The 20,339-nt window shown below is 39.9% G+C and overlaps 1 protein-coding gene across 2 annotated transcripts in view; it reads right to left on the bottom strand.

Moving 5' to 3' along the window:
• The window catches only part of pear1 (platelet endothelial aggregation receptor 1), a 51,142-nt gene that overhangs the window by 19,399 nt on the left and 11,404 nt on the right, over window positions 1–20,339 (bottom strand). For both annotated transcript variants that reach the window (XM_039806300.1, XM_039806299.1), the window contains exons 2-6: window positions 10,704–10,814; window positions 9,798–9,899; window positions 9,599–9,699; window positions 6,116–6,208; window positions 935–1,181 (exon numbers count right to left, since the gene is read on the bottom strand). In XM_039806300.1, coding sequence (XP_039662234.1) covers window positions 935–1,181; window positions 6,116–6,208; window positions 9,599–9,699; window positions 9,798–9,899; window positions 10,704–10,810 — 650 coding nt within the window. In that variant the 5' untranslated portion in view covers window positions 10,811–10,814. The remainder of the gene's footprint in view (window positions 1–934; window positions 1,182–6,115; window positions 6,209–9,598; window positions 9,700–9,797; window positions 9,900–10,703; window positions 10,815–20,339) is intronic.

Below are 20,339 nucleotides of genomic sequence, written 5' to 3'. Positions count from 1 at the left end.
AACCGTTCCCTATCACGGAAATAGTGCACTATATAGTGTGTTCGCCATTTTGTAGTTGTGTTCAAATTCTCCGCAGCAAATTTCATTGACTATATAGTCCACTATAAAATACCCACAATGCACTGCTAATTTGAGTGTACATACGATGTACCCTACATTTTATTCCCGTATACCACAATGCAACGCAGCTGTGTTTTCCCGGAGGAGAACAAGAAGCCGAAATCACCGTGAAAACTAAAAAAATAAAAATGGAGCGGACTTTCGTTTCTAAACAGCGGAAATGTAACATGCAACAATATACACAACATTTTACTATCCTCCTGGGTGCTCGGTTTGTTTCAGGGACGTATTAGAAGTATTTTAGTTTCGGTTTGTTTAGATGATGCTGGGCGCGCCCGCCTCCGTCACAAACAACGGGCGCATCTCCTGACGCAAGTCACGCAACGATGTGTTTTCAGTGAGTGTCCGAAATCTCGTTTGGTCGTTCCCAATATAGTTCACTATTTAATAAACACTATAGGGAATAGTGAGTGAGTGAATGAGGGAGCGGTTTCGAACACCACTATTGTCATTGTAAGCATGTTAGCATTGCTGTTGACTCTTAGTCCTGCTGACAGATAACATATTTGTGTGTTTGTAAACCTAGTTGCCTCAAATTGCTCCTTGTAAGAGGAATAAAGTATTTTGACTTAGGAAATCTGTATGTAATCTAAGTTTCAGAAATTTTTAAACTCAAAGGGGGGGGGGGGGGGAACCATTCTAAATTGCTATATTTATTTTGGAATCAGAGAAAAACAGACCATGTAAATGTTGAAAGTGAACAATGTTTGTGTTTCTGTCTCTTTACAAAATCAATATAGCATTTTGCAATGACTCTCCTGATATGCAAGGCTCCTATTTAAAATGTATTTAATATTTATTTTGGTTCACTTACAAAGTCCCAGTGAATCCGTCCCGACATACGCACTCTCCGGTTGCTTTATCACAGGATCCTCCGGTCCCACACTTGCACCTCTGCAGACAGCCCTTCCCGAAGGTGCCTGCTGGACAGGACTCCTTGCAGTATTGTCCTATGAACCCTGGAGGACACTGACACATCCCCTTGAAGGGATCGCAGAGAGCTCCGTTCTCACACTTGCACTGCTGACTGCAGCCTGGCCCCCAGTGTTTGTCATCACAGGCTGAAAGGTAACAGGAGAAACTTATTTATTGATTATGTTGTTTAGCCAAGATATTGAAGTTCACCTCTAACTCTCTTTTTTTGTTTAATCTTGATCTGCAAATTTGACATACAGTATTTAATGATACAGTTTATGTTAAAAACTTAACTATAAGACTACCTGGGAAAAATAGATCCATTGAAAATCAAACACTACCACCTTCGCAGTGGGCATCGCCTCACTTTTTAAAACTTATTTACCCAGAAAAAGTTGGGTTGTTTTTTTTAATACCACCACTACTGCAGTTACAGTCTCACCAGGGAGGTTCTCACTTGCATTGCCCACATTTTCCAACGATTTAAACCAGTCAGCTTCTAGTAATATGCCTCCTACTCTAAACATTAAGTCAAACCTACTCTATAATGCTGGAAATGAAATAAAAACACTGAAGTAAAATAAGATTACTCATGATTATTGTAACTTGCATACGGTGCAAGTATGATCATTTTGTCTTGTTTTTCCTCATTCAATTTTCCTCCCATACACTGTGGTGTACACTTAGTTACATATGATGTAATGTTAAACAAACAGAAACAAATCTGATTAAATTTAACAACACAGAGATGAATAACAGAATAGAGAGTGCTTGGGGATGACATAACGTACTGACTCTTCCACACATTCCTCTACTGTGGATCTCCCTAATGCTTCCACATCCAAATCTCCCCCTTTAGCCCTGGAGTGTTATATTACCAATGAATAATTTCAAATTGGCAGGGAGATTTGCATGGAGCTCACGAGACGGACGAGTTTTAAATGGTTAATTTTACAGAAGCCTGAGGATCGGCTCCGGTGGGGTTAGTGTGCAGTGGAGATTCACACAAGGTTTGGATTTCAATACATGATGAAGAGATCTCCGTCCACTGGGTTGGGTTATGAGAACCCAGATTGGTCATGGGTGCATTCTTTAAATTTCTCATCAATACCTTAAACTGTCTTGGACATTGAACATTGTTGATAAAAAGGTGATATTCAATAGCACTGACGTAACACATGGATGGGTGTCAGTTATCTTCTCACAAGCTAAAAACAATTCCAACAATTTCACGCTGACCTCTGTGAATCATCTTTCTTCATGTGAGCAGCAGACATTTATCAAAGCCTGAGCTACATGTCCATGTTCCCAGTATCCCCCCTCTACATTTGCCTCTGCTGCACATATGCCCTACCACAGCTTTGAAAAATACAAGGACTGCTTTAGTCAATAATTACACAGAGGTACAGAGTACACCCAAATTTGGTCTGGAGCAAAGCGCGCAGCCATGGACTGTAGAGTTTATTGCACTAACGCAGAGCAGGACCCTTGCCTCTTTTTGTTTAAATGAATCATACCTTCACTTTTTCTGTGTGGGATTGGGGAGGGGTTCTGCTGCAGTGTGTCACGTTGACTAATGAGAAACTCAGCTGCACCAGGGATTATGTTTACAAAGACATTCTTCAGGACAGCAGGGGAGATCTACTAAAGGGTCTGCAGAACTGTCGGCATAAGAACTGAGAGTCTGATGCATCCAGAGAGTTGATGAACCAATGGGTTGGACGTGTGATTTTTAAGCAACCAGCTGGCAAAGTCCCAGCCTTCAGTGACTAAAACTCTTCCCATGTGTTTGTTTATCTGCATGTAAACATACGTCCTCAAGTGCAAGGCTTTCTCTAACAGTGTTGCTGAGTTTGTATACCTTGATCAAATACACTTAGCTTAAGTCGGTCTAACTTTGATTTAATCATTCTAACGACAAGCACTAATCAATCAAAAATTGCCAGATGAAAGGAGCATTCATGGACAATTTTCCTTCCAAGCGTTTGCATCTGTCCATGATAGTTCAATGACCTACAGCATGTTTGATTATTTATCACAGTGACACAACAAAACACTGACAACCACACAGATTCACTGAACGTGTGCTCTCATGTCTTGATATCAATAAGACTTCCAAAATAATAAAAGCTTAAGTTAACGGTAGTGATGGACATGTACATTTGTATCCATACAGATTATTATTAACGTGACCTGTACAGTGATACAATCCAGTATCTGTAATACCACGTGCATGCATACCCACTGATTGACACACACTTCAGAATTGGCATCTCTTGACCATCTTTTATTAGGAATGCACACTGATATGGTGGGAAAATTCTTCCTTTTCCCTTGGGAATTGTCCAAGTGGTGTTTTTTTTTTTTTTTTTGCTTGCCTACAGAGTCCACAAAATGCCTAAACATCCCCTGCTGCTCAGTCCCTCTATCAAAATCTGCCTTCAGACTTGATAGGTTGGATATTTCAGCCTACATGTTTCAAATGTATTTTATATCTTGTATGTAGGGTACTACACGAGAAGGTTAGTCTGGGGACAACCTTCACACACAAGAATGTGTAGAATCTATTATGAGTTTGGGTACAACTTTCACACAGAGGAATCGGAGCCAGGAATGTGGGAATCTATTAGGAGCATCGGCCATAAAAGGTGTAGTTTAAGAGTAAAACTTGTGTGCTGAAATAGATGTCTCATGCTGTGTAAGCACAAAAAGAGTTTAAAAGGTATTCACTATGATGTACATGTGGTTCATCCTTGGGCAGACGTGTCTGTATGCTCATGGTTGTCCCAGTGTCATGAAAGTTTGTTCACTGTTTAAATAAAGCTGCACTTGATTTGTACTCTTCGGACTGGTCGTCATCTCTGAGGTCTCCCTACATCATTTCTGAGTCATCACCCGATATCAAGACTAGGCTTGCGTAAAGCAATAAATACTTGCTTTAACATGCCTACTCTCTTTTTGTTAGCAGTGGAAAGTAACTGAGTACAGTACTGTACTTATTGTGAGATATACTGAGATATTTAGCTGATTTTAATCCAGCTCTGTGTCATCTTTGTGTGGGCAGTGTGTTTAGATGAACAGTGTTTGGCTTCCCTTGGTAGGGCCAGTGCCCCGTGGAGCAGAGCAGTAGAGGTTGTAACGTGTTGCGGAGGTCCTCCAAGATCTCTGCAGACCTCAGCTGCTCTTCTGCTCTGTGCACTGGCACCACGGAGGGACGCCAAACCCTGTTCATCTAAACACACTGCCCACACAAAGATGACACAGAGCTGAAATTGGCAAAGTTCCCCTTTAAATACAAATTTGAGGTACTTGTACTTTAATTTCCAAGTTGCTACTTCATACTTCTACGCGACTACACCTCAGGAGTTAAATATTGTATTTTTTCCTTCACTACTTTTGTCTGACAGCTTTAGTTACTTTTCATATTACAGTTTTTAATACCCTTAGTGAAAACCATGCATCTCAAAATTTCGTGATTTTTAGAATGTTTCTGATAAACTGAAAGAAGAAGCATTCCTTTATTTGATGAGAAATGTGCCTACTTCTTAAGCTAACTTAACTCTTTAAAAAGCCTCTTGGATCAGCTTGAAGATGTATCGTCACAAAGCTGAAAACAGAGCTGTTTTTAATGAAAACTACTTTTTAGAGATATGTGGTTCTCACAGGACAGCGACGCTGCAAACATATGATGATTTTATAGAATATGATGCATTTCTGTAGATTAAACTCCCCTACAGTATATAAAGGAGTTAAATTAGCACAACCATACACATCTACAGCAGTAAAATGCAACATACACATTAATGCAGCAGTAATATTAATCCAGAAATATCATATATAATATAAAACACTGACGGGGAACATTTTACTGCACAATCAATGTTTCTTTCATGTATAGAACGAAGAGTATTGAGTTTACTTTGCCTCCTCCTTTATTTTCTCCATATTCATGGGCAAACCGTGCTAAGAGTGTTGAGTATAAAAAACCCAGTCCCCTCTCCTTTTTCCCATACTTAGATAGCTCAACACACAGGCATCCAGGAAGTGTCAGGGGCTCATTCTGCCAAAAAGACTCCATTATAGGAAGATACAGTGGAGCCAAGGCTGAAGAGAGGAGGAGGAGGAGTGGAAGAAGAGAAAATAGCAGAGTAAAGCAAAGAAAGAATACTGAAGTGGATGGAGGAGGGAGGAGTGTAAGGAGAGTCAGAGAGAACTGGGCCATGCAAGAGAGAGTGGGGTAACATTTTCCATTTCCCCTTCCCATCATCCCCCTGTCAAGGCATCAACCACTACCAGTTAAAGCTAATTCCTTCTTTCTGTAGAGGAATAGGGGGGAGTAAGTGGAGGAGTGCTGTGTACTATTGACCCAGCTGACTGCGATGAAACGGGCTGAAGGTAGTGGAAAACTTCATTTTAGTGCGGGGGACAGCAGCCCCGCGAAATGTGGTTCTGGTTTCACACTCCACATTGTTTGAACGATAAAATTTAAGGAGATTTTTAGACAAGACAAACTGGGTTAGACTCACTGTTCTGAGTTGGTGCCTTGAAGAACTATTATATAATCATTTCGGCTGACTTGACTCATAACAGGTAAACAGAGCAGTTTTATTGTCTCTGTCTTAACTCTTTTTATGGATTATGGCTACTTCCAATACAGTACTTAACTCATAACTTATTGCTTTCGAACTATTTTGTTACATGTTTGTTAAAGTAGGAAGAGAAAAGCTGCTCAAAAGTTGAGGTATTTATTTAAGAGTAACTGTGTGAGAGGTGGAGTTGCAGCTCCTTCTGCTCTAGTAAACTGGTTTCTGAACTGAGGCTGACAATAATGACTCATTGCTGTGGATGCTGTAATGCTCCCTCGCTGTTTCCATTGGAAAGGATTGTCTGTGATGCAGTGGTGTATGTGAAGATCAGCCATTTGAATAATGGCCAGTAGTCATTTCCTGTTATGCATGTCAACTTTATTTGTGTGTGCACCTGAAGATAGGGGGCGGGGGGAAGAGAAAGTGATGGGAGAAAAAGCAAATGAGAGTGTGAGGAAATGTCTGTGAGCGAAGGAAAAAAGGTAGATTCATACCGCTGGAACAGTCGTCGCCACGCCAGCCTCCCTCACACTGGCAACGGTCTGGAGCGACGCATCGACCGTGGACACACTCCTTGGTGCACCGAGCTGTTGATAAGAAACGCACTTTATAACAGACCCAGCTAGGTGGAGAACAGTCAATGCAATGGATGACATACAGCAAGGTGTGCAGTTATCTGAGATTACACATCAGACTGTATAGGACAGTGGTTCCCAACTTTATTTTGTCTGATGTATCCCCACAGCCCAATTAAATGAGCTTAAGAACTGTTTCATCAACAGAACCCGTCATGTTCCAACTGTGTTCATTTGAATAGATCTGGATGTTATTTACCACTAATAATTACATTAAAGTGGATATTGCTACAATAATTGTTTTTCACACAAGATATACTGTTTAGATTGTCTCTTTTTTTTGTCCGTTTTTCAACAAATCCTCTAAACGTTTTTCAGTGCCCTCTAAAACAACACATACAGTACTGTAGAAGTGTTTTTTGATCTGATGCCCCTATCAGCAGACATCATTTGTCCATTGACCATGTGTTAAATATATTTCAAAAGCAGACAATTTCAAGGGTGTTTTTATTAAATTTGTATTATTTCGCTCCTACATTTGTTCCACCCATCATAAACAATGTCAATGATGAGCCTCCAGCCAGTGTTAGATGCCATTAATACTGTAAAGAAGGTTCCTTTTAGACAGAGCTGTGTTCTCACCAGCTTCATAAATGGTTCTGCTATTAATTAGGTTAATTCAATCATGCATTTATGACTAAAGACTAATAATCCACCAGAGACCTCTTGATTTTTTTGTAGACAAGTGTTTTCTAACCACACTGAGTACCACATGCTGTATTACTGTATGCACACAGTGTTTTTCTTTCAATAAACAATAATTTAACTGATTATTTTCTGCTTTAGTTGAAAGTGGATGAATACTGGAAGCTGGAGATTTGGGGGACCTAAGAAAAAGGCTAACATGTCATCAAATGAAGGATGTAAGCATAATTATATCTAATTATATGTATTTAGAAAATAAAAAATACAGTGTACATTGTACAGATAGTGGGTTTAGGAGGAGTCATAGATGACACACTGAAAGCTGAGATATTTCAATTATAAAGCTTAAAATGGCAGAAGGCTCCAGTCTTTGCTTTTCTGATGTCAATCAGTAAAATCAAAGGCTTTTGTGTTTGGCAACAACAAAAAAACTACACACACACACACACACACACACACACACACACACACACACACACACACACACACACACACACACACACACACACACACACACACACACACACACACACACACAAACACAAGACTGCTATGAAAGGTGGCTCATCAATAAGGAACCAAAATGCATATTATTTCTACTGAATGAAAAACATTTATCTCCAAAATGTCAGTTTTTGAAGCACAAAGCACAGAAACCTTGTTATTACAATCATGCACTTCTGAGATCATCCAGTGATGTATGAGGTTTGTAAAGCTAAGGTAGAATTTTCTCAAACCATGCTCCCATGTATGGTTTTGCTTTATTTATATATGTCACTGCTGACTGTCCGCAATAACAGCGTTTCAGCAAACTGTTGACAGCTGCATCAGTTTGGTATTTTCAGACGACAACAATGAACTACCTGTTTATTTTAACTACTGCACCCAAACGGTTATTGTGCAACACGACTTCCTTAAATTGAAAATTAACTTTATAGTACAGTACTTAAAGTTAAGATTAGGATTGAGGTTAGGTTTATGATTACTTAAATCACATAAAAAGCTCAGTTTGTTAGGGAGATATCATGGTAACTGAGTCATAAATCAAATCCATATGTAGGAATGTTTTCCCCCTTCAAACATGTTTGATTTTTGTTTTGTTTATGGATCTGCAAAACATACTGAATCCATGTTAAAGTGTGTTTGTTTCCACCAGGGTCCCAAGCTGTCAGAAGACAGACTCAAAACATGCAACATGAAATTAAACAATAAAATCCGTACAAACTTAACCAAAACTAAATAAATATCCACTTCAAAACAACTAAAATGCAACTAAAAAAACAGACTGAGTTTAAATTTTATTAAAAACCAGTAACCGTACTCCATAAATAAGTTCTAACCTGACGTCTAAAAGTCCCTCGTGTTTTAGACAACTTTTACTTATTTATTAAAAGGCTTCAGGTTATACATCATTTTTTTTAAGCACATTGGCCCTTGTGTTATCAAGTTGAGTGAGTTTGCCCACTGATGATTCTGTTCACATTCACAGTTTGTTGTTCTACCCTGAGCTGTGCATGCAGCACAGTGCCACACCTCTGAATTCATCAGTAACAGATGCTTAGTTTATGAAATAACAGTTGCTGAAATTATGTGAAATCCTTGAACTGAAATTAAAATGTGAAAATTATGAAGAGGGTTTTCATGGTGTCAGCATCACATAGTTTAGTTTAGTTCAAAATTCCAGTTAGTACAGCCAGTATCAGCATGAGAAGCCTCAGTGGGAAGAGAACCCATAATTGTGGTAATTCCAGTTTCATGTGCTACTCTTATTAACTTTGCATGTTGCATGGAAAAAAGACAAAAAAGAAATGTTGGTATTATGCTGGAATAATACCAAAAGTATTCATCCAACATCAGGTTACTTTGTTTATTCAGGCTCCCATTTAAATGTCTATTTTATTGCATTACAGAAATCTTTCAAGCCTAAGTTGTTTCTTTGTCATTAACAGAGGGATCAAATCTTAAATCTGGCCTGAATATATTTTGAATGTATGTATTGATTGTGAAAAGACTTTATAATTCTGTTTATATACAATGTTAGTTTTCACAGTAATACTGATGTTGCACACCCATGGGTGGGACCAGAAGGGTAGCTATCATTGAGGACACTGAGGTCAGGTCCTCAGTATTTTTTCTGGGATTTTGGCCTTTTTAGGAACCAAGGAGACGTGTACATTGTATAAATAAAAAGTAAGAGTCATGATCTCGGTTCTTCTAAAATGCTGATTACGGCACAGGGTGGGACAAGACCTGCTTGGACTTGAAACCTACTTTTTCTACTATAAGGTTAGGGTAAGTAGGGTTCAAATGAAATCAAATAGACATTTTGAGGAGAACATTCAACTGTGTTTCAGTCCTTGGGAGGCTTTTCGACAGAAGATAGAGGTGTGTGTATTTTACAGACTGATTGTCTGAGATAATCAGATTAATTCAGTACATGTGAACATTCAGATTGTTTACCTGGCTTTTCAAGATCTCTACAAGGCGGGCATGAAAGCAGCTGAGGGCCTGTTGATTAATGTACTTTGGTGTTTATTGTGGTGATGGTTAATAAAACCACAGATCAAAACCGCTCTAAAATGTAAAGCTTTTCTTCTTCTCCTCCACTGTTTCATGTTTTAGCATCCCTACTGTTTGTCTCAGTGATAAAAAGTTTGCAGGCGAGTGGATTGTTTAAAAGTTTCCATAATTACTTACGGACACATTTGTCTCTGCTCTCGTAATAGCCTGGACAGCACTGGTACCTCTTACGGTAGTCTGTCTTCACCGCCTGCCTGTAGGCTGTCTTGTAGGTGATCCTAAAAGAATAACACAGTCAAACAGGACTCTTTGACCATCCACAGACAGGAACAGGAAGTCAGCTCCAACAGGAAATGAGTCATTACGCTGCTGCTACCTGTGGCGCATGCATCTGTAGGAGGTCCGAGGGTCGGAGCAGGGCTCCTCCGTCACGTGGTCGTAAGGATGCGAGTAGGACTCTTTCACTGAGGTGGTGAAGCTGAATAGCAGAACATGACACATACATCATTTACGGTCAGAAGAAATGGAAAAGTTATCCAGCTCCATTTGAAACAAAATATATCAGCCTAACTTTTGAACAAATGCCATGTAATTTGCCTGAAAAGGGGGGATTTTGTTTAACCATGCTAGCTGTATATTGGCTATGAAGGATGACAATGTCCGTCGGCCGGTCCAACGCTTTGGTCCAAACAACTAGTGACTGCCCAGTTTGTACACAGTCAGTCCCTGTCAACAATTAATCGATTAATCAGTTGATCATCAGAAAGTTAATCGGCCTCTATTTTCATCTGTTAATTATTTTAGTCATTTTGTAAGCAAAAATGTGAAACATTTGCTGGTTCCAGCTTCACTGGATTTAGGTGAGCTGTTGCAAGCAATTTGAAAGCTATGGATCCATGTAAAGAGCTACATAACTCTGGTCGGAAAATAACAATGCTCACTAACAGTTTTGAATTTTGATTTTGTTGGATGTGATAGTTTACTAAGATAAGCAGGTAACCAATCTTAGATATCTATGCTGCAAACCAGTTACTGTGGTAAAAAGGTAGAAGTGGCTCTAAGGTGAAAGAGTTAGTTTTCTGCCTCCACGGAGCAAGTATATAACACAATGATTCTTTTTCTTTTGTCATTTATGTGATGAATGAATGTCTTGAACAACCACTGACTGCTGAAGTAAACTTTCAGCAATACTGTATGTATGCAGCACTGTTTGAGAACATATGTTTAATTGGATATAACAACAGTGACATTTATTTGTTTGTCACAGTCAAACAGGCCTCACCTCTCCCACAGGCTGCACACATTGGGGTCTCCTGGGTTCAGAGAGTAGGTCAGACCAATCAGGAAGCTCAAAAGCAGCAGGACGGCGGAGCTATGTAGAGTCAGCATGGTCCTAAGGGAAAAGAGGACAGACATTTACAGAGCGATGCAAAAACCCAAACATTTCAGCAAGGATGGCACTAGGCCAAAACATATTTATTTTGTTTATTAGGGGAAACAACAGAGGGCGGACATAATAAAAGCAACATTTATACAATGCAAAGCAATCTGATTCTGCAACAAATACATTCGCTTGTAATGTGTATTATATATGTAGTCCATGTTAAAGAGGTGATGTCTTAAGTGGTTTTAAATGGTCATTTCTGAGGTTGTTTAATTGTATTTCATTATTTTAGAAATTATTAATAGTCCTCATTTATATGCCATAATAATATAAATTTGAAAAACAGAAATTCAAAGAGAAGTAATATGTAATTTACTGAAACAAATCTGAGCAGCCATGAAACAGCAATATCTCTGTAGCACTCTGTGAGTCAAATGTACAGTGGAAACACAGATGAATAAAAAAGGCCCATTCCTCTCAACTAGATTTACAATCATTGTTTTTGTTTTTCATTTACTATAATTAACATTTCACAGCGTGGCGGATAGAAAGATTCATTGAAAGCTGGTTCTCGGTACCTATAAATTGCGGTTAAGATTTAGCCTCGGAAAGAGTTTGTTAAACGCTCAGCAGAGGTGAGGCAAAGTGCCAGACTTGGAGCGTACCGCTGTCTGCTCCCCGTCGAGCTCCACACCGTCTCAACAGGGTATATAAAACACAGGCATCAGGAGACAACCTGACAGCAAACAGGATAGATTAGGCCAGAGTGATAGCATAAGAAAAAAAACGAGACAGGGGGGGATCAGGGTCAAGACATGTGACTCCCAACTTCATCCAGACCCCTATCAATCAGTGCGGCAGTAAGGCCTCCACACTCCTCTGCTGTCCCCTTCCACACTCCGGCAACATCTGGATCCGATCAGTGCATCGGCCCAAGAGAGCGCCTCGGCACGGGGACCCTGTTGGGCTCTCAGGGAGCAAAAGGGAGGCAATTTTTTCCTCTTACAAATATCCCATGGAAATGAACAGAAGTTCAGCAGGCCAGTGGTGTGAGCCTTCTGGTAAAAGCATCGTGGGAATGCAACGGCATTTCTAGAGAACGGGAACATCATGTTGACATAGGATCAGTCAGGCATGTTCCCCCTCTTGTGTTTTCAACAAGTCCCGACTGACAGAATTACAATACCACGGCATCTCATGTCATCTACTCATGGCCTTAAGGAGATGTCTTAGGGAGAGTGACATCGCAGCCAGCCATCAAGATCATCTTCATTAAAAAAACATCTCAGATCTATAAAGAAGGAGTAACAACAAAACTCTCTGTGTGTTAAAACTTCCTCAACAAAGGGTCATGACATTTCACAGATTGTCTTTTGAGAATTGTATGATCACTATTACCTGGCTCTCATCACAAGTTTAGGCGACTAAAATCTGACCAAAATGTTACCCTCAGAATTGGTCTAAGATTTCAGTCAAATAAGATAAACTCTAAACTAAATCAACAGTCTACAGTCATGCTAACAGCTCGGTGAGGCTGTACTCCACTGCTTTGCTATGAGCTAAATAAATGCTAATGTCTCTATGCTAAATGCGCACAATTACAATGCAAATGTTTCCCATCTTTGCCATCTTAGAACATTTTCTAGTTAGCACAAAACACAAAGTACAGCTGAGGCTGATGGGGATGTCATTGGTTTTGACGGACAAAAAAAGATTTGTCTTTTGTTAAAAACGAGGATGAATTCTCCAAAGCAGATTGTGTCTTTGGTGAATTGTATCACCTTTTTCAATAGAAGGTTAAGTTTAGGTGACTAACTTTGGTAAGATTTTGGTAAGATAAATTCAAAAGTAAATCTGTAAGAAAACTATGTAACGTATGATTTAGAGATTTGACCCTAGTAAGTAAGATAAACTCAAAAGTAAATCTGTAAGAAAACTATGTATGATTTAGAGATTTGACCCTGGTTTTTGGCAGTTGTTTCCACTTCATCATTTCACTGTCAAACTTACTTCCTAGCTCTGTCTCCTTCATGTCATCTATTTGTGGGGGAAAAACATATTTATCTCACGTTTCATGCACATATTTGCATTTTAAGTCACACTGCTGCGGACATTTGGGGAAAGTTCCCGAGATGAGGAAAAGATTTGCCTGTGGCTTGGTGAATAATGCATGCCTCTAATAGTGCCAAGGTCAGCGGTTCAGTTCCCATTAAAGCCAATCATGTATGTTTACAAAATATGTTCTTTATGGTGCTTTGCAGAAGAAGAAAAAACATCAGAATATGGATTATTTAATGTGTTTGTAGAAACAGTCCACCATAAACACCTCTGCAATCAATCAGAAGCTCATTTAACAGATTTAATTCTACATCAACTCTGTTCAGTGGCTGGTTATCACTGCTGGAGATTTGGCGTGGTGAGGGCTGCAGCATAAATCTGTGTGAGTGCACAGATCTTCTGCTTCTGATAAACTGCCTCTTACTGCTCTCCTACCCACCGTCAGGAGTTAATTCACTCGCTGGCACAAACGCTCACGCCTCAGAAATCTGTGCCACAAAAACAGTGTTTTACGAGAATAGGCATATGGCTTTTATTAAGAGGAGTCATCAACTTCACCAGCCACTTCATTGGACTGGGGGTAAATATTTTTCATTACCTTCTTTTCATTTTAATTGTGTTTCATTAGAAAAAGCCTTCAAACCGCATGGGAATTCTTAAACACCGAGAAAGAGAGCTTAATGAGTGCAGACAAAGTTGTTTTGAAGTCGAGCTCAGACGTCAGTTGCATTGCATGTTTGGGTTACCTACAGTAGGAAGGGGAAGGCAGGTAGACGTCAGGAGCTCCAGGTGGTAGTATCATCATCTGGAAACCGGACTCTTCGAGGAGGCTGCCCTGCTTTTTAGTGAAATAAAGGAGGGCAGGTACTCTATAAATTGAGTTTTACACAAAATGTCACCACAACTGGGGACTGATTCTTCCTCTTACCTCCTTTTCACATAATAGCCTTCTACTCCATTACATTCAACCCTGATCTATCATTATTTCCTTTGAGCTTTTTCCAAACTGCAGCTCTGAATCTTTTCACTTGGACAAGCTTGGCTACGCCACAGAAAAGCATGTAGTAGCATGATGTATGGCAACAGTTTTTCCATTCAGTTTTGATGCGTTTAGTTAGCCGTTACCTGGCCGTAATGTATGCACACCTCCACAGTTCACATCCACTGGTCAAAGAGGTAAAGTCTGGACCAAGATCTGTGAAACACCACAGTAGTAGAGGTTGCTCCAACATATTTTTGTCTTGTTTGTAATGAAAAAAACAGACAATCTCATCCAGTGCAAAGAAACTTTCATGTGGCTCTATAAACCAATATAAAATAGGCAAAATACCACACACACACAAACACACACACACACACACACACACACACACACACGCATGTACAGTACACTTACACCACACACATAACGTCCACATGCATGCACATACACACTCCAACACACTACACAGTTTGTAACGCTTTCAAGGACTGATCATGTGTTTTTTATGTTGTGGAGACATTACACACACACACACACATCAAATGAGTCCCATACGCTGAAACGAGTTCAGAGAGAAACTATTTTTAGTATCTGGAGACATTTTGCTAATTCACTGAGCTTCTCTTACTGACTCATTCTGTCAAGGCCCAAAACAGCGGCCCACTCGTACATGCGTTGTACCAACTGAAGAATGCAGAAAACAGTGAGCTCTTAACAGAACTGCACAGGAGCTTCAGTGAAGACAAAGCCCAAATGAAAACAGATACACTGGTTTTATATTAATCTCGCTAGAAACTCGTACATACAGGCATAAGCGCTGACAACTAGAAAATTATTTTGATTCGATTTCATGCAAGAGAGCCATTTTCTTGACAGATGAGTATTCCCATCGGACTGCATGTTTGCATTAATTTACAGGCAGGACTGAGGCTACACCCACGTAGAAACAGGGCCTAGCATGAACTAACAACAACCTGTTTAAGGAATAGTTGGGATATAGTTGGCGTATTTGCTTTCTTGCTGAAAAGTTAAATGAGAGGATTGATATCACTCTCTGCTGTCTGCCCATTAAATATGGTTCGGTTCCGACCTGCGGCCCTTTGCTGCACGTCATTCCCCGTTTCACGTCTCAAGCTATCCTGTCTAATAAAGGCCTAAACATTTTTTTTAAAAGACTACAAATAGGGATAGCAGGTGGTTATGTGCAGGATTATTTCTTGGCCGATCACAGTGACTTCCTAAAGTCTTGATGCTGGCTGACATATGCTAAGCTTAAATAACTTGCTGCTGGCTCCAGTTTCATATTGAGATATGACACATATACGAATGATATCACTTTTCTCATTGAACTCTTGCCAAGAAAGTGTTGTGTGTTGTGATAGTTGTTGAAAAATCTGTAAAGAATTCCATGGCAATCCAGGTCTTAGGAGTGGTGGACCGACCCAAAATAAATTACACTGCACATTCATCAAAAAAGACTTATTTTCATTCTGGTCTAATTTGAAGCAAAGCACATGGTACTGATCAAACTGTTTGCTTCCCTGTTTCCTTTCCTTCTAACCTCAGATTTCTGTCTCTATTTATTTCTTATGCAGTTGCAGTTCTAATTGAGGTAGAAAATATTAGTCACCCACTGGAAGGTAAAGCGGTAAAAAAGAGGTAAAAAAATAAAAGCTGGAATGACACATTATTTGGAGGGTAGAGAGAGAGAGAGAGAGAGAGAGATAGAGAGATAGAGAGAGAGAGAGAGAGAGAGAGAGAGAGAGAGAGAGAGAACTGCCAAAGTTCATTTTCATGTCAAGCTGCTGATGTCAGTCAGAAACAGAATGTCTCCATCTTCCAGACTCTTTTCTCTTGTTTTTTAAAGCCGTTTTTGGGCTTCTCTTGGCATAACAAACTCCAGCATGTTCTTCCAGAATTAATAGCATACAAACTTAAAATATCTTTATTCTGTGCACTATTTAAAACTCCAACCAATGTCAGCGAGGCTACAAAAGAAAGGCAACATGGTGAAATACTGTAGCTCTAGAGTTATGACACGCGATCCCGCAGGTGCAGTGCATTCTTGTGTGGCTCAGAAGTGTGAATCAAACTGCAGTTAATTAATGTCTTGTTTCATGCTTTCTTGGTAATAAGTCACTATATCAGCCCCGAATCTGCTCTACAGTTTAATGTCTGATATAAAAACAAAAAAAAGTTCATTATAAGGTCCCTAACAAAACAGGATAACTTGATGATTATGGATGCAAGTTTAGAGCAGAAATTGTGATTTCTATTGAGAGAGTATTTAAGAAAACTAAACTGGATATTTTTGTATAATGTAAAATAAGATGCATTCAATTATACAAGTTTTGAAAAACAAATTACTCCTGGGAGTACTTTTAAAATAAAATAAAGAAACTTGTAAGGCTGTTTAAATAAAGACAGGTGTTCTTTGTAAAATTGCATTTTAAACATTATATACATTTCCTTTGTCATAGCAGTGCAAATAGAAAAAGTACTAAGTAAATTATACTAATCTGGATGCATTTTTAAGTTTTTGTAATCCCTCACTGATTACGGTTTTGATGAGGTAATCAGTCACTGCAACAAAAGTAGCCTGCCCAACCCATCAGCATACAGCTAAGGGGGGGATTTAATCGACCAGTGGTTCCTAAAGGGAGGAATAAGGAGTGGTTAAACGCTATTATAATGCCATTAAAACAATGAGAAATCAGAAATGAAGAATCATTGTTCTTGTATCAGCCTTTACTCCCTAGTGCTCTGCCCACCCAAAGTGAGCTCTGTACAAAGTAATATCCTCAAATTAAGCTCCATGAGACCAAATCAGAGCGAACAGGAGTATGTGGCTAACTGCAGGCCCTTTAAGGGGTCCTTGACATGAACAAGTAAATGGGAATCCAGTGCACTCTGCAAAATGTTGTGCATTATATATTGGCAAAACCTCGAGCAACTGACAAAGAAAGGAAGACCAAAGGACAAAAATCAACTCAAATGTTTCCTGGCAACACGATGGTCACACTGCACATGATTAAAGCGTTGCTGTGCACCATTACACTTAAAAGTTGGCCTATAAAGTTGCGGTGTGTATCACAGCCTTAAGGAGATTTAAATGATCACCCTCTGATTGTGAACATTGCTGGTATCAAAAAATACCCTCCACAGGAGAGAAGAGCTAAAGGTTTGCGTCACAAATTTACAGTTCAGCTCTTAGAAAAACAAATCTATAAAACTGCTCGAGGGCAGAAACTGACAGAAACTGGAATATATTAGCCAGAGTCCTCCATGTGACACACCGACCGCAGTCCCCTCTCCCCTTCGCCCCCTCGCCCCCCATCCCACCCTCACATTAAACCAGAGTTACTGTAAACTGAATATAAAACCCATAATCCTTTGCATCTGGGTTCTCGTCTTGGTGCGCAGGACGGGTTCGGCTGCTAGACCGCAGTGAGGCTGGCACACGCTCCCCAGTTGCTGCTATGCCTCATGTTGAGTGGGTGGCTGGTCTTGAAGAGGGGGTGGGGGTTGAGCAGAGATCCTTAACAACACACTGGGGACTCTGAGAAACAATTACATGGCACACCCAAAAATGTAACGCGAGAACCTGTATAAAACTTTCAAAAACACACCCACATGTTTCACGGTGTTCATCAATTTTGCTACATTATCAATCTTCAATCCAGAGAAAATTCACAATGCCTACATCAACACGTTTCCCTCTGTTTACAGTAAAGACATCATATACGGTAAAAGGTGGTATTCTGCCACAAAAGCTGAACCCCCACACTGGAAAAAGCTTTTCAGTGGAAAACTCTTGGCAGCCCAAATGCAGTTGACGGTTCTCGGGGGAGTTGCGTGACAAAAGGATGATCTAGCGAGGGAGAGAGGAGGGGGAGGCCTTGCACAGATCTTGGAAGTCTGAATTTCGCTGAGTGAGCTCTGCATTGTTTGCTATCTGCAAGACTGAAGCAAGTGAAGTGGGAATTCTTGAACGTTTGACCTTTTGAACTTTAGGCAACACTACACACCTTTGCAAAGTCTGTTTCTTTTGTCTCCTTTTTCAGTCAGTTAAATTCTCTTAATTTGACCCTTCATTCTGCAACTGTATCTTATAATTATGTCAGCAGATCTGTCCTATAGTTTTGCTAGAGTTTCCAGTAATAACAAGGGAATAAATAATTTGGATCATCCTCAACAAAAGACTTCTTACCAACAGGCTCTTAAATACAACGACAGATGCCTTGTGCGGCCTGCCAATATGTTTTTGGGTTCGAGTCATTTTAAAACTGATAATTAAGGGAGCTGCAATGGAAAAACTAACAAAATCACCTCAAATCACCCCAAGTCATCTCTAAAGCAACGTCGACGACCAGCTTTCATTTGGCAAGCGCAGTCTTTGTGGTTATTTAAGTGAGAAAAACAGGATGCAGTATGTGTCCCCATTTACTGGTCCCCCTGTTACAGTCATTCGAGTTTAGGTTCCAGGGGCAACCTGTCACAGATTCATCAGGCAGCAGATCTGAGGTCAGTTGTCTGTCTTGAAGATCAATTCACTTTAGTGTCACCTCGCAGCAGCCAATAAAAACTAAACTTAAGACATGCAATCTATATGTGAAATGTATACTTGTACATAAAACCCCAAGACACAAAAACCATCAACAGACCAAAGATTTTGAGGTAGGAGATAACAAATAAACTGAAAAGTGAACTCTTGCTACATAAACATGAGAGCAGAAGCCGATTTAAGATGACGGGATTTCAAGAGGATGCAATGTGCAATGAACACACCTTTTCCTGTAGTGTTAAATAGCTAGCAGTACGATAAGCTAGAGCGTGTGTGTGTGTGTGTGTGTGTGTGTGTGTGTGTGTTTATGTTGGAGAGTATCTTTATGAGTGAGGTCAGAAGGTACTGGAGCTCATGTGAAAGCCTCTGGCCCCACAGTGATGGAGAACAGAGCCTGTGGATAGCAGTGATTAGAGTGATAAGGTCACCATGGTAACACTGTTTTGAAGCAAATGAGGACATCAACATGAGTTGAGCAGTGGCCGGAGCTGATTTTCTATTGACTCCTATCTGCAACCAGTATGAACTGCAACAACATTATTAGAACTTGAACTGAAAAAAACTGAAATACCGTTTGCCTTAGGAACCAGCAGCTTTACCTTCACAAAATCCAGTATAACACTAGCAAACCAATTTATTTTCTGTGTTGGGTGTTAGTCTGGAAAATAACCAAGTAGGCCCATTAGAGAGCTATGGGGAGGGGTTTGGACACCAAACAGTGCTGTATTTTGTATTTAATTTTGTGATGATCTATTTCAAATACAGTATGACATCGCAGATCTAAAACGATGCATGATTCAGCAGCTGAATGACCTGTTCTTCACCCAACAAGTCCTCCAAATTACCTGAAAAAATACAGTACATTTGTAATTTGTAATTGCCTTTAAAAGCAACACATACAAGTGTTTTCAAAAATGTACAAATCACTGTTGAGAAATGTGAGATTTGTCTACTTTGAAAACCTGAAGCACAACCAAGGACAGCTCTGTGCCTGGTGTTACTCCAATCAGGTGCAGAATGATACCTGTTCAATAATCATCAAGTCATTTACTTAAAGCTTGATCCAATCGCCTGCAGTCTACACTCACTCTACACCCACTAATAAAAAACTGGGGACATCTTTGGAGACATTGATGAGAAATCAAATGAATAATGCTTGTTTTCTTCATTCATGAAATGTTTACTTTGTGCAGATGTTTGTGTGATCTGATGTGGTTTACACTGAATTTGCTGTTGTCGACCCGAGCTGCTTGCCAGTTGGAGGCTTTTGCTCTCCCTGTTGCGTTACTCCAACACGTTTGAGGCTCGTGCGCTCTCCTACACAGACCCACAGTGCAAACTGCTGCCTGGTCCTCCACACTCCAGACCAAAACCACAGGCAGGATGACTGTGGCTTCAATGGTCAGAGAAAGCAACAGGTCCACAAAAACAAACTTAAACACTAAGACACTGTAATAAATACAACAGTTCACCTCTATGGAGCAGAATAAACAAAAACACAGACTTACACACCTTGGATTGAAATCATGTCTGGTCTCTTTAAACAAGTGTTTTATCCAAACTTTAGCGAGTGAAATGGTGGAAAACCCAAAATGGAGGCCCTGGCTGAGGTTTCAGAGGGACATGACCATACAGAGCCGTAATTATATGTGCTGTAATGCTCTGTGGATCACACTGGTGCAGAGACACATAGAGTCCTTGTAAAAAAAAAACAGCCTTTTCCACAAACCGTGACCAGAAAACATAGCTTTGCATTGTAAACTCTCACAGTAAGAACACAGGCGAAAAACCTCTAAGTCCACAACAGGCTTCAGCTCGTAAGAAACATAAGTGTTTCAAAATTCAGTTTTATGTTAGATATTTGTCACATGAACCATCTGCATCCACAATGTGGCTTTATCACATGTCAAACTTGTCACCTCTACTGTGA

This window comes from Perca fluviatilis, chromosome 7, assembly GCF_010015445.1.
Source record: "Perca fluviatilis chromosome 7, GENO_Pfluv_1.0, whole genome shotgun sequence".
NCBI classification, from domain to species: domain Eukaryota; kingdom Metazoa; phylum Chordata; class Actinopteri; order Perciformes; family Percidae; genus Perca; species Perca fluviatilis.
The sequence above is the reverse complement of the archived record's forward strand: the minus strand, read 5'-3'. Positions and strand labels throughout refer to the sequence as shown.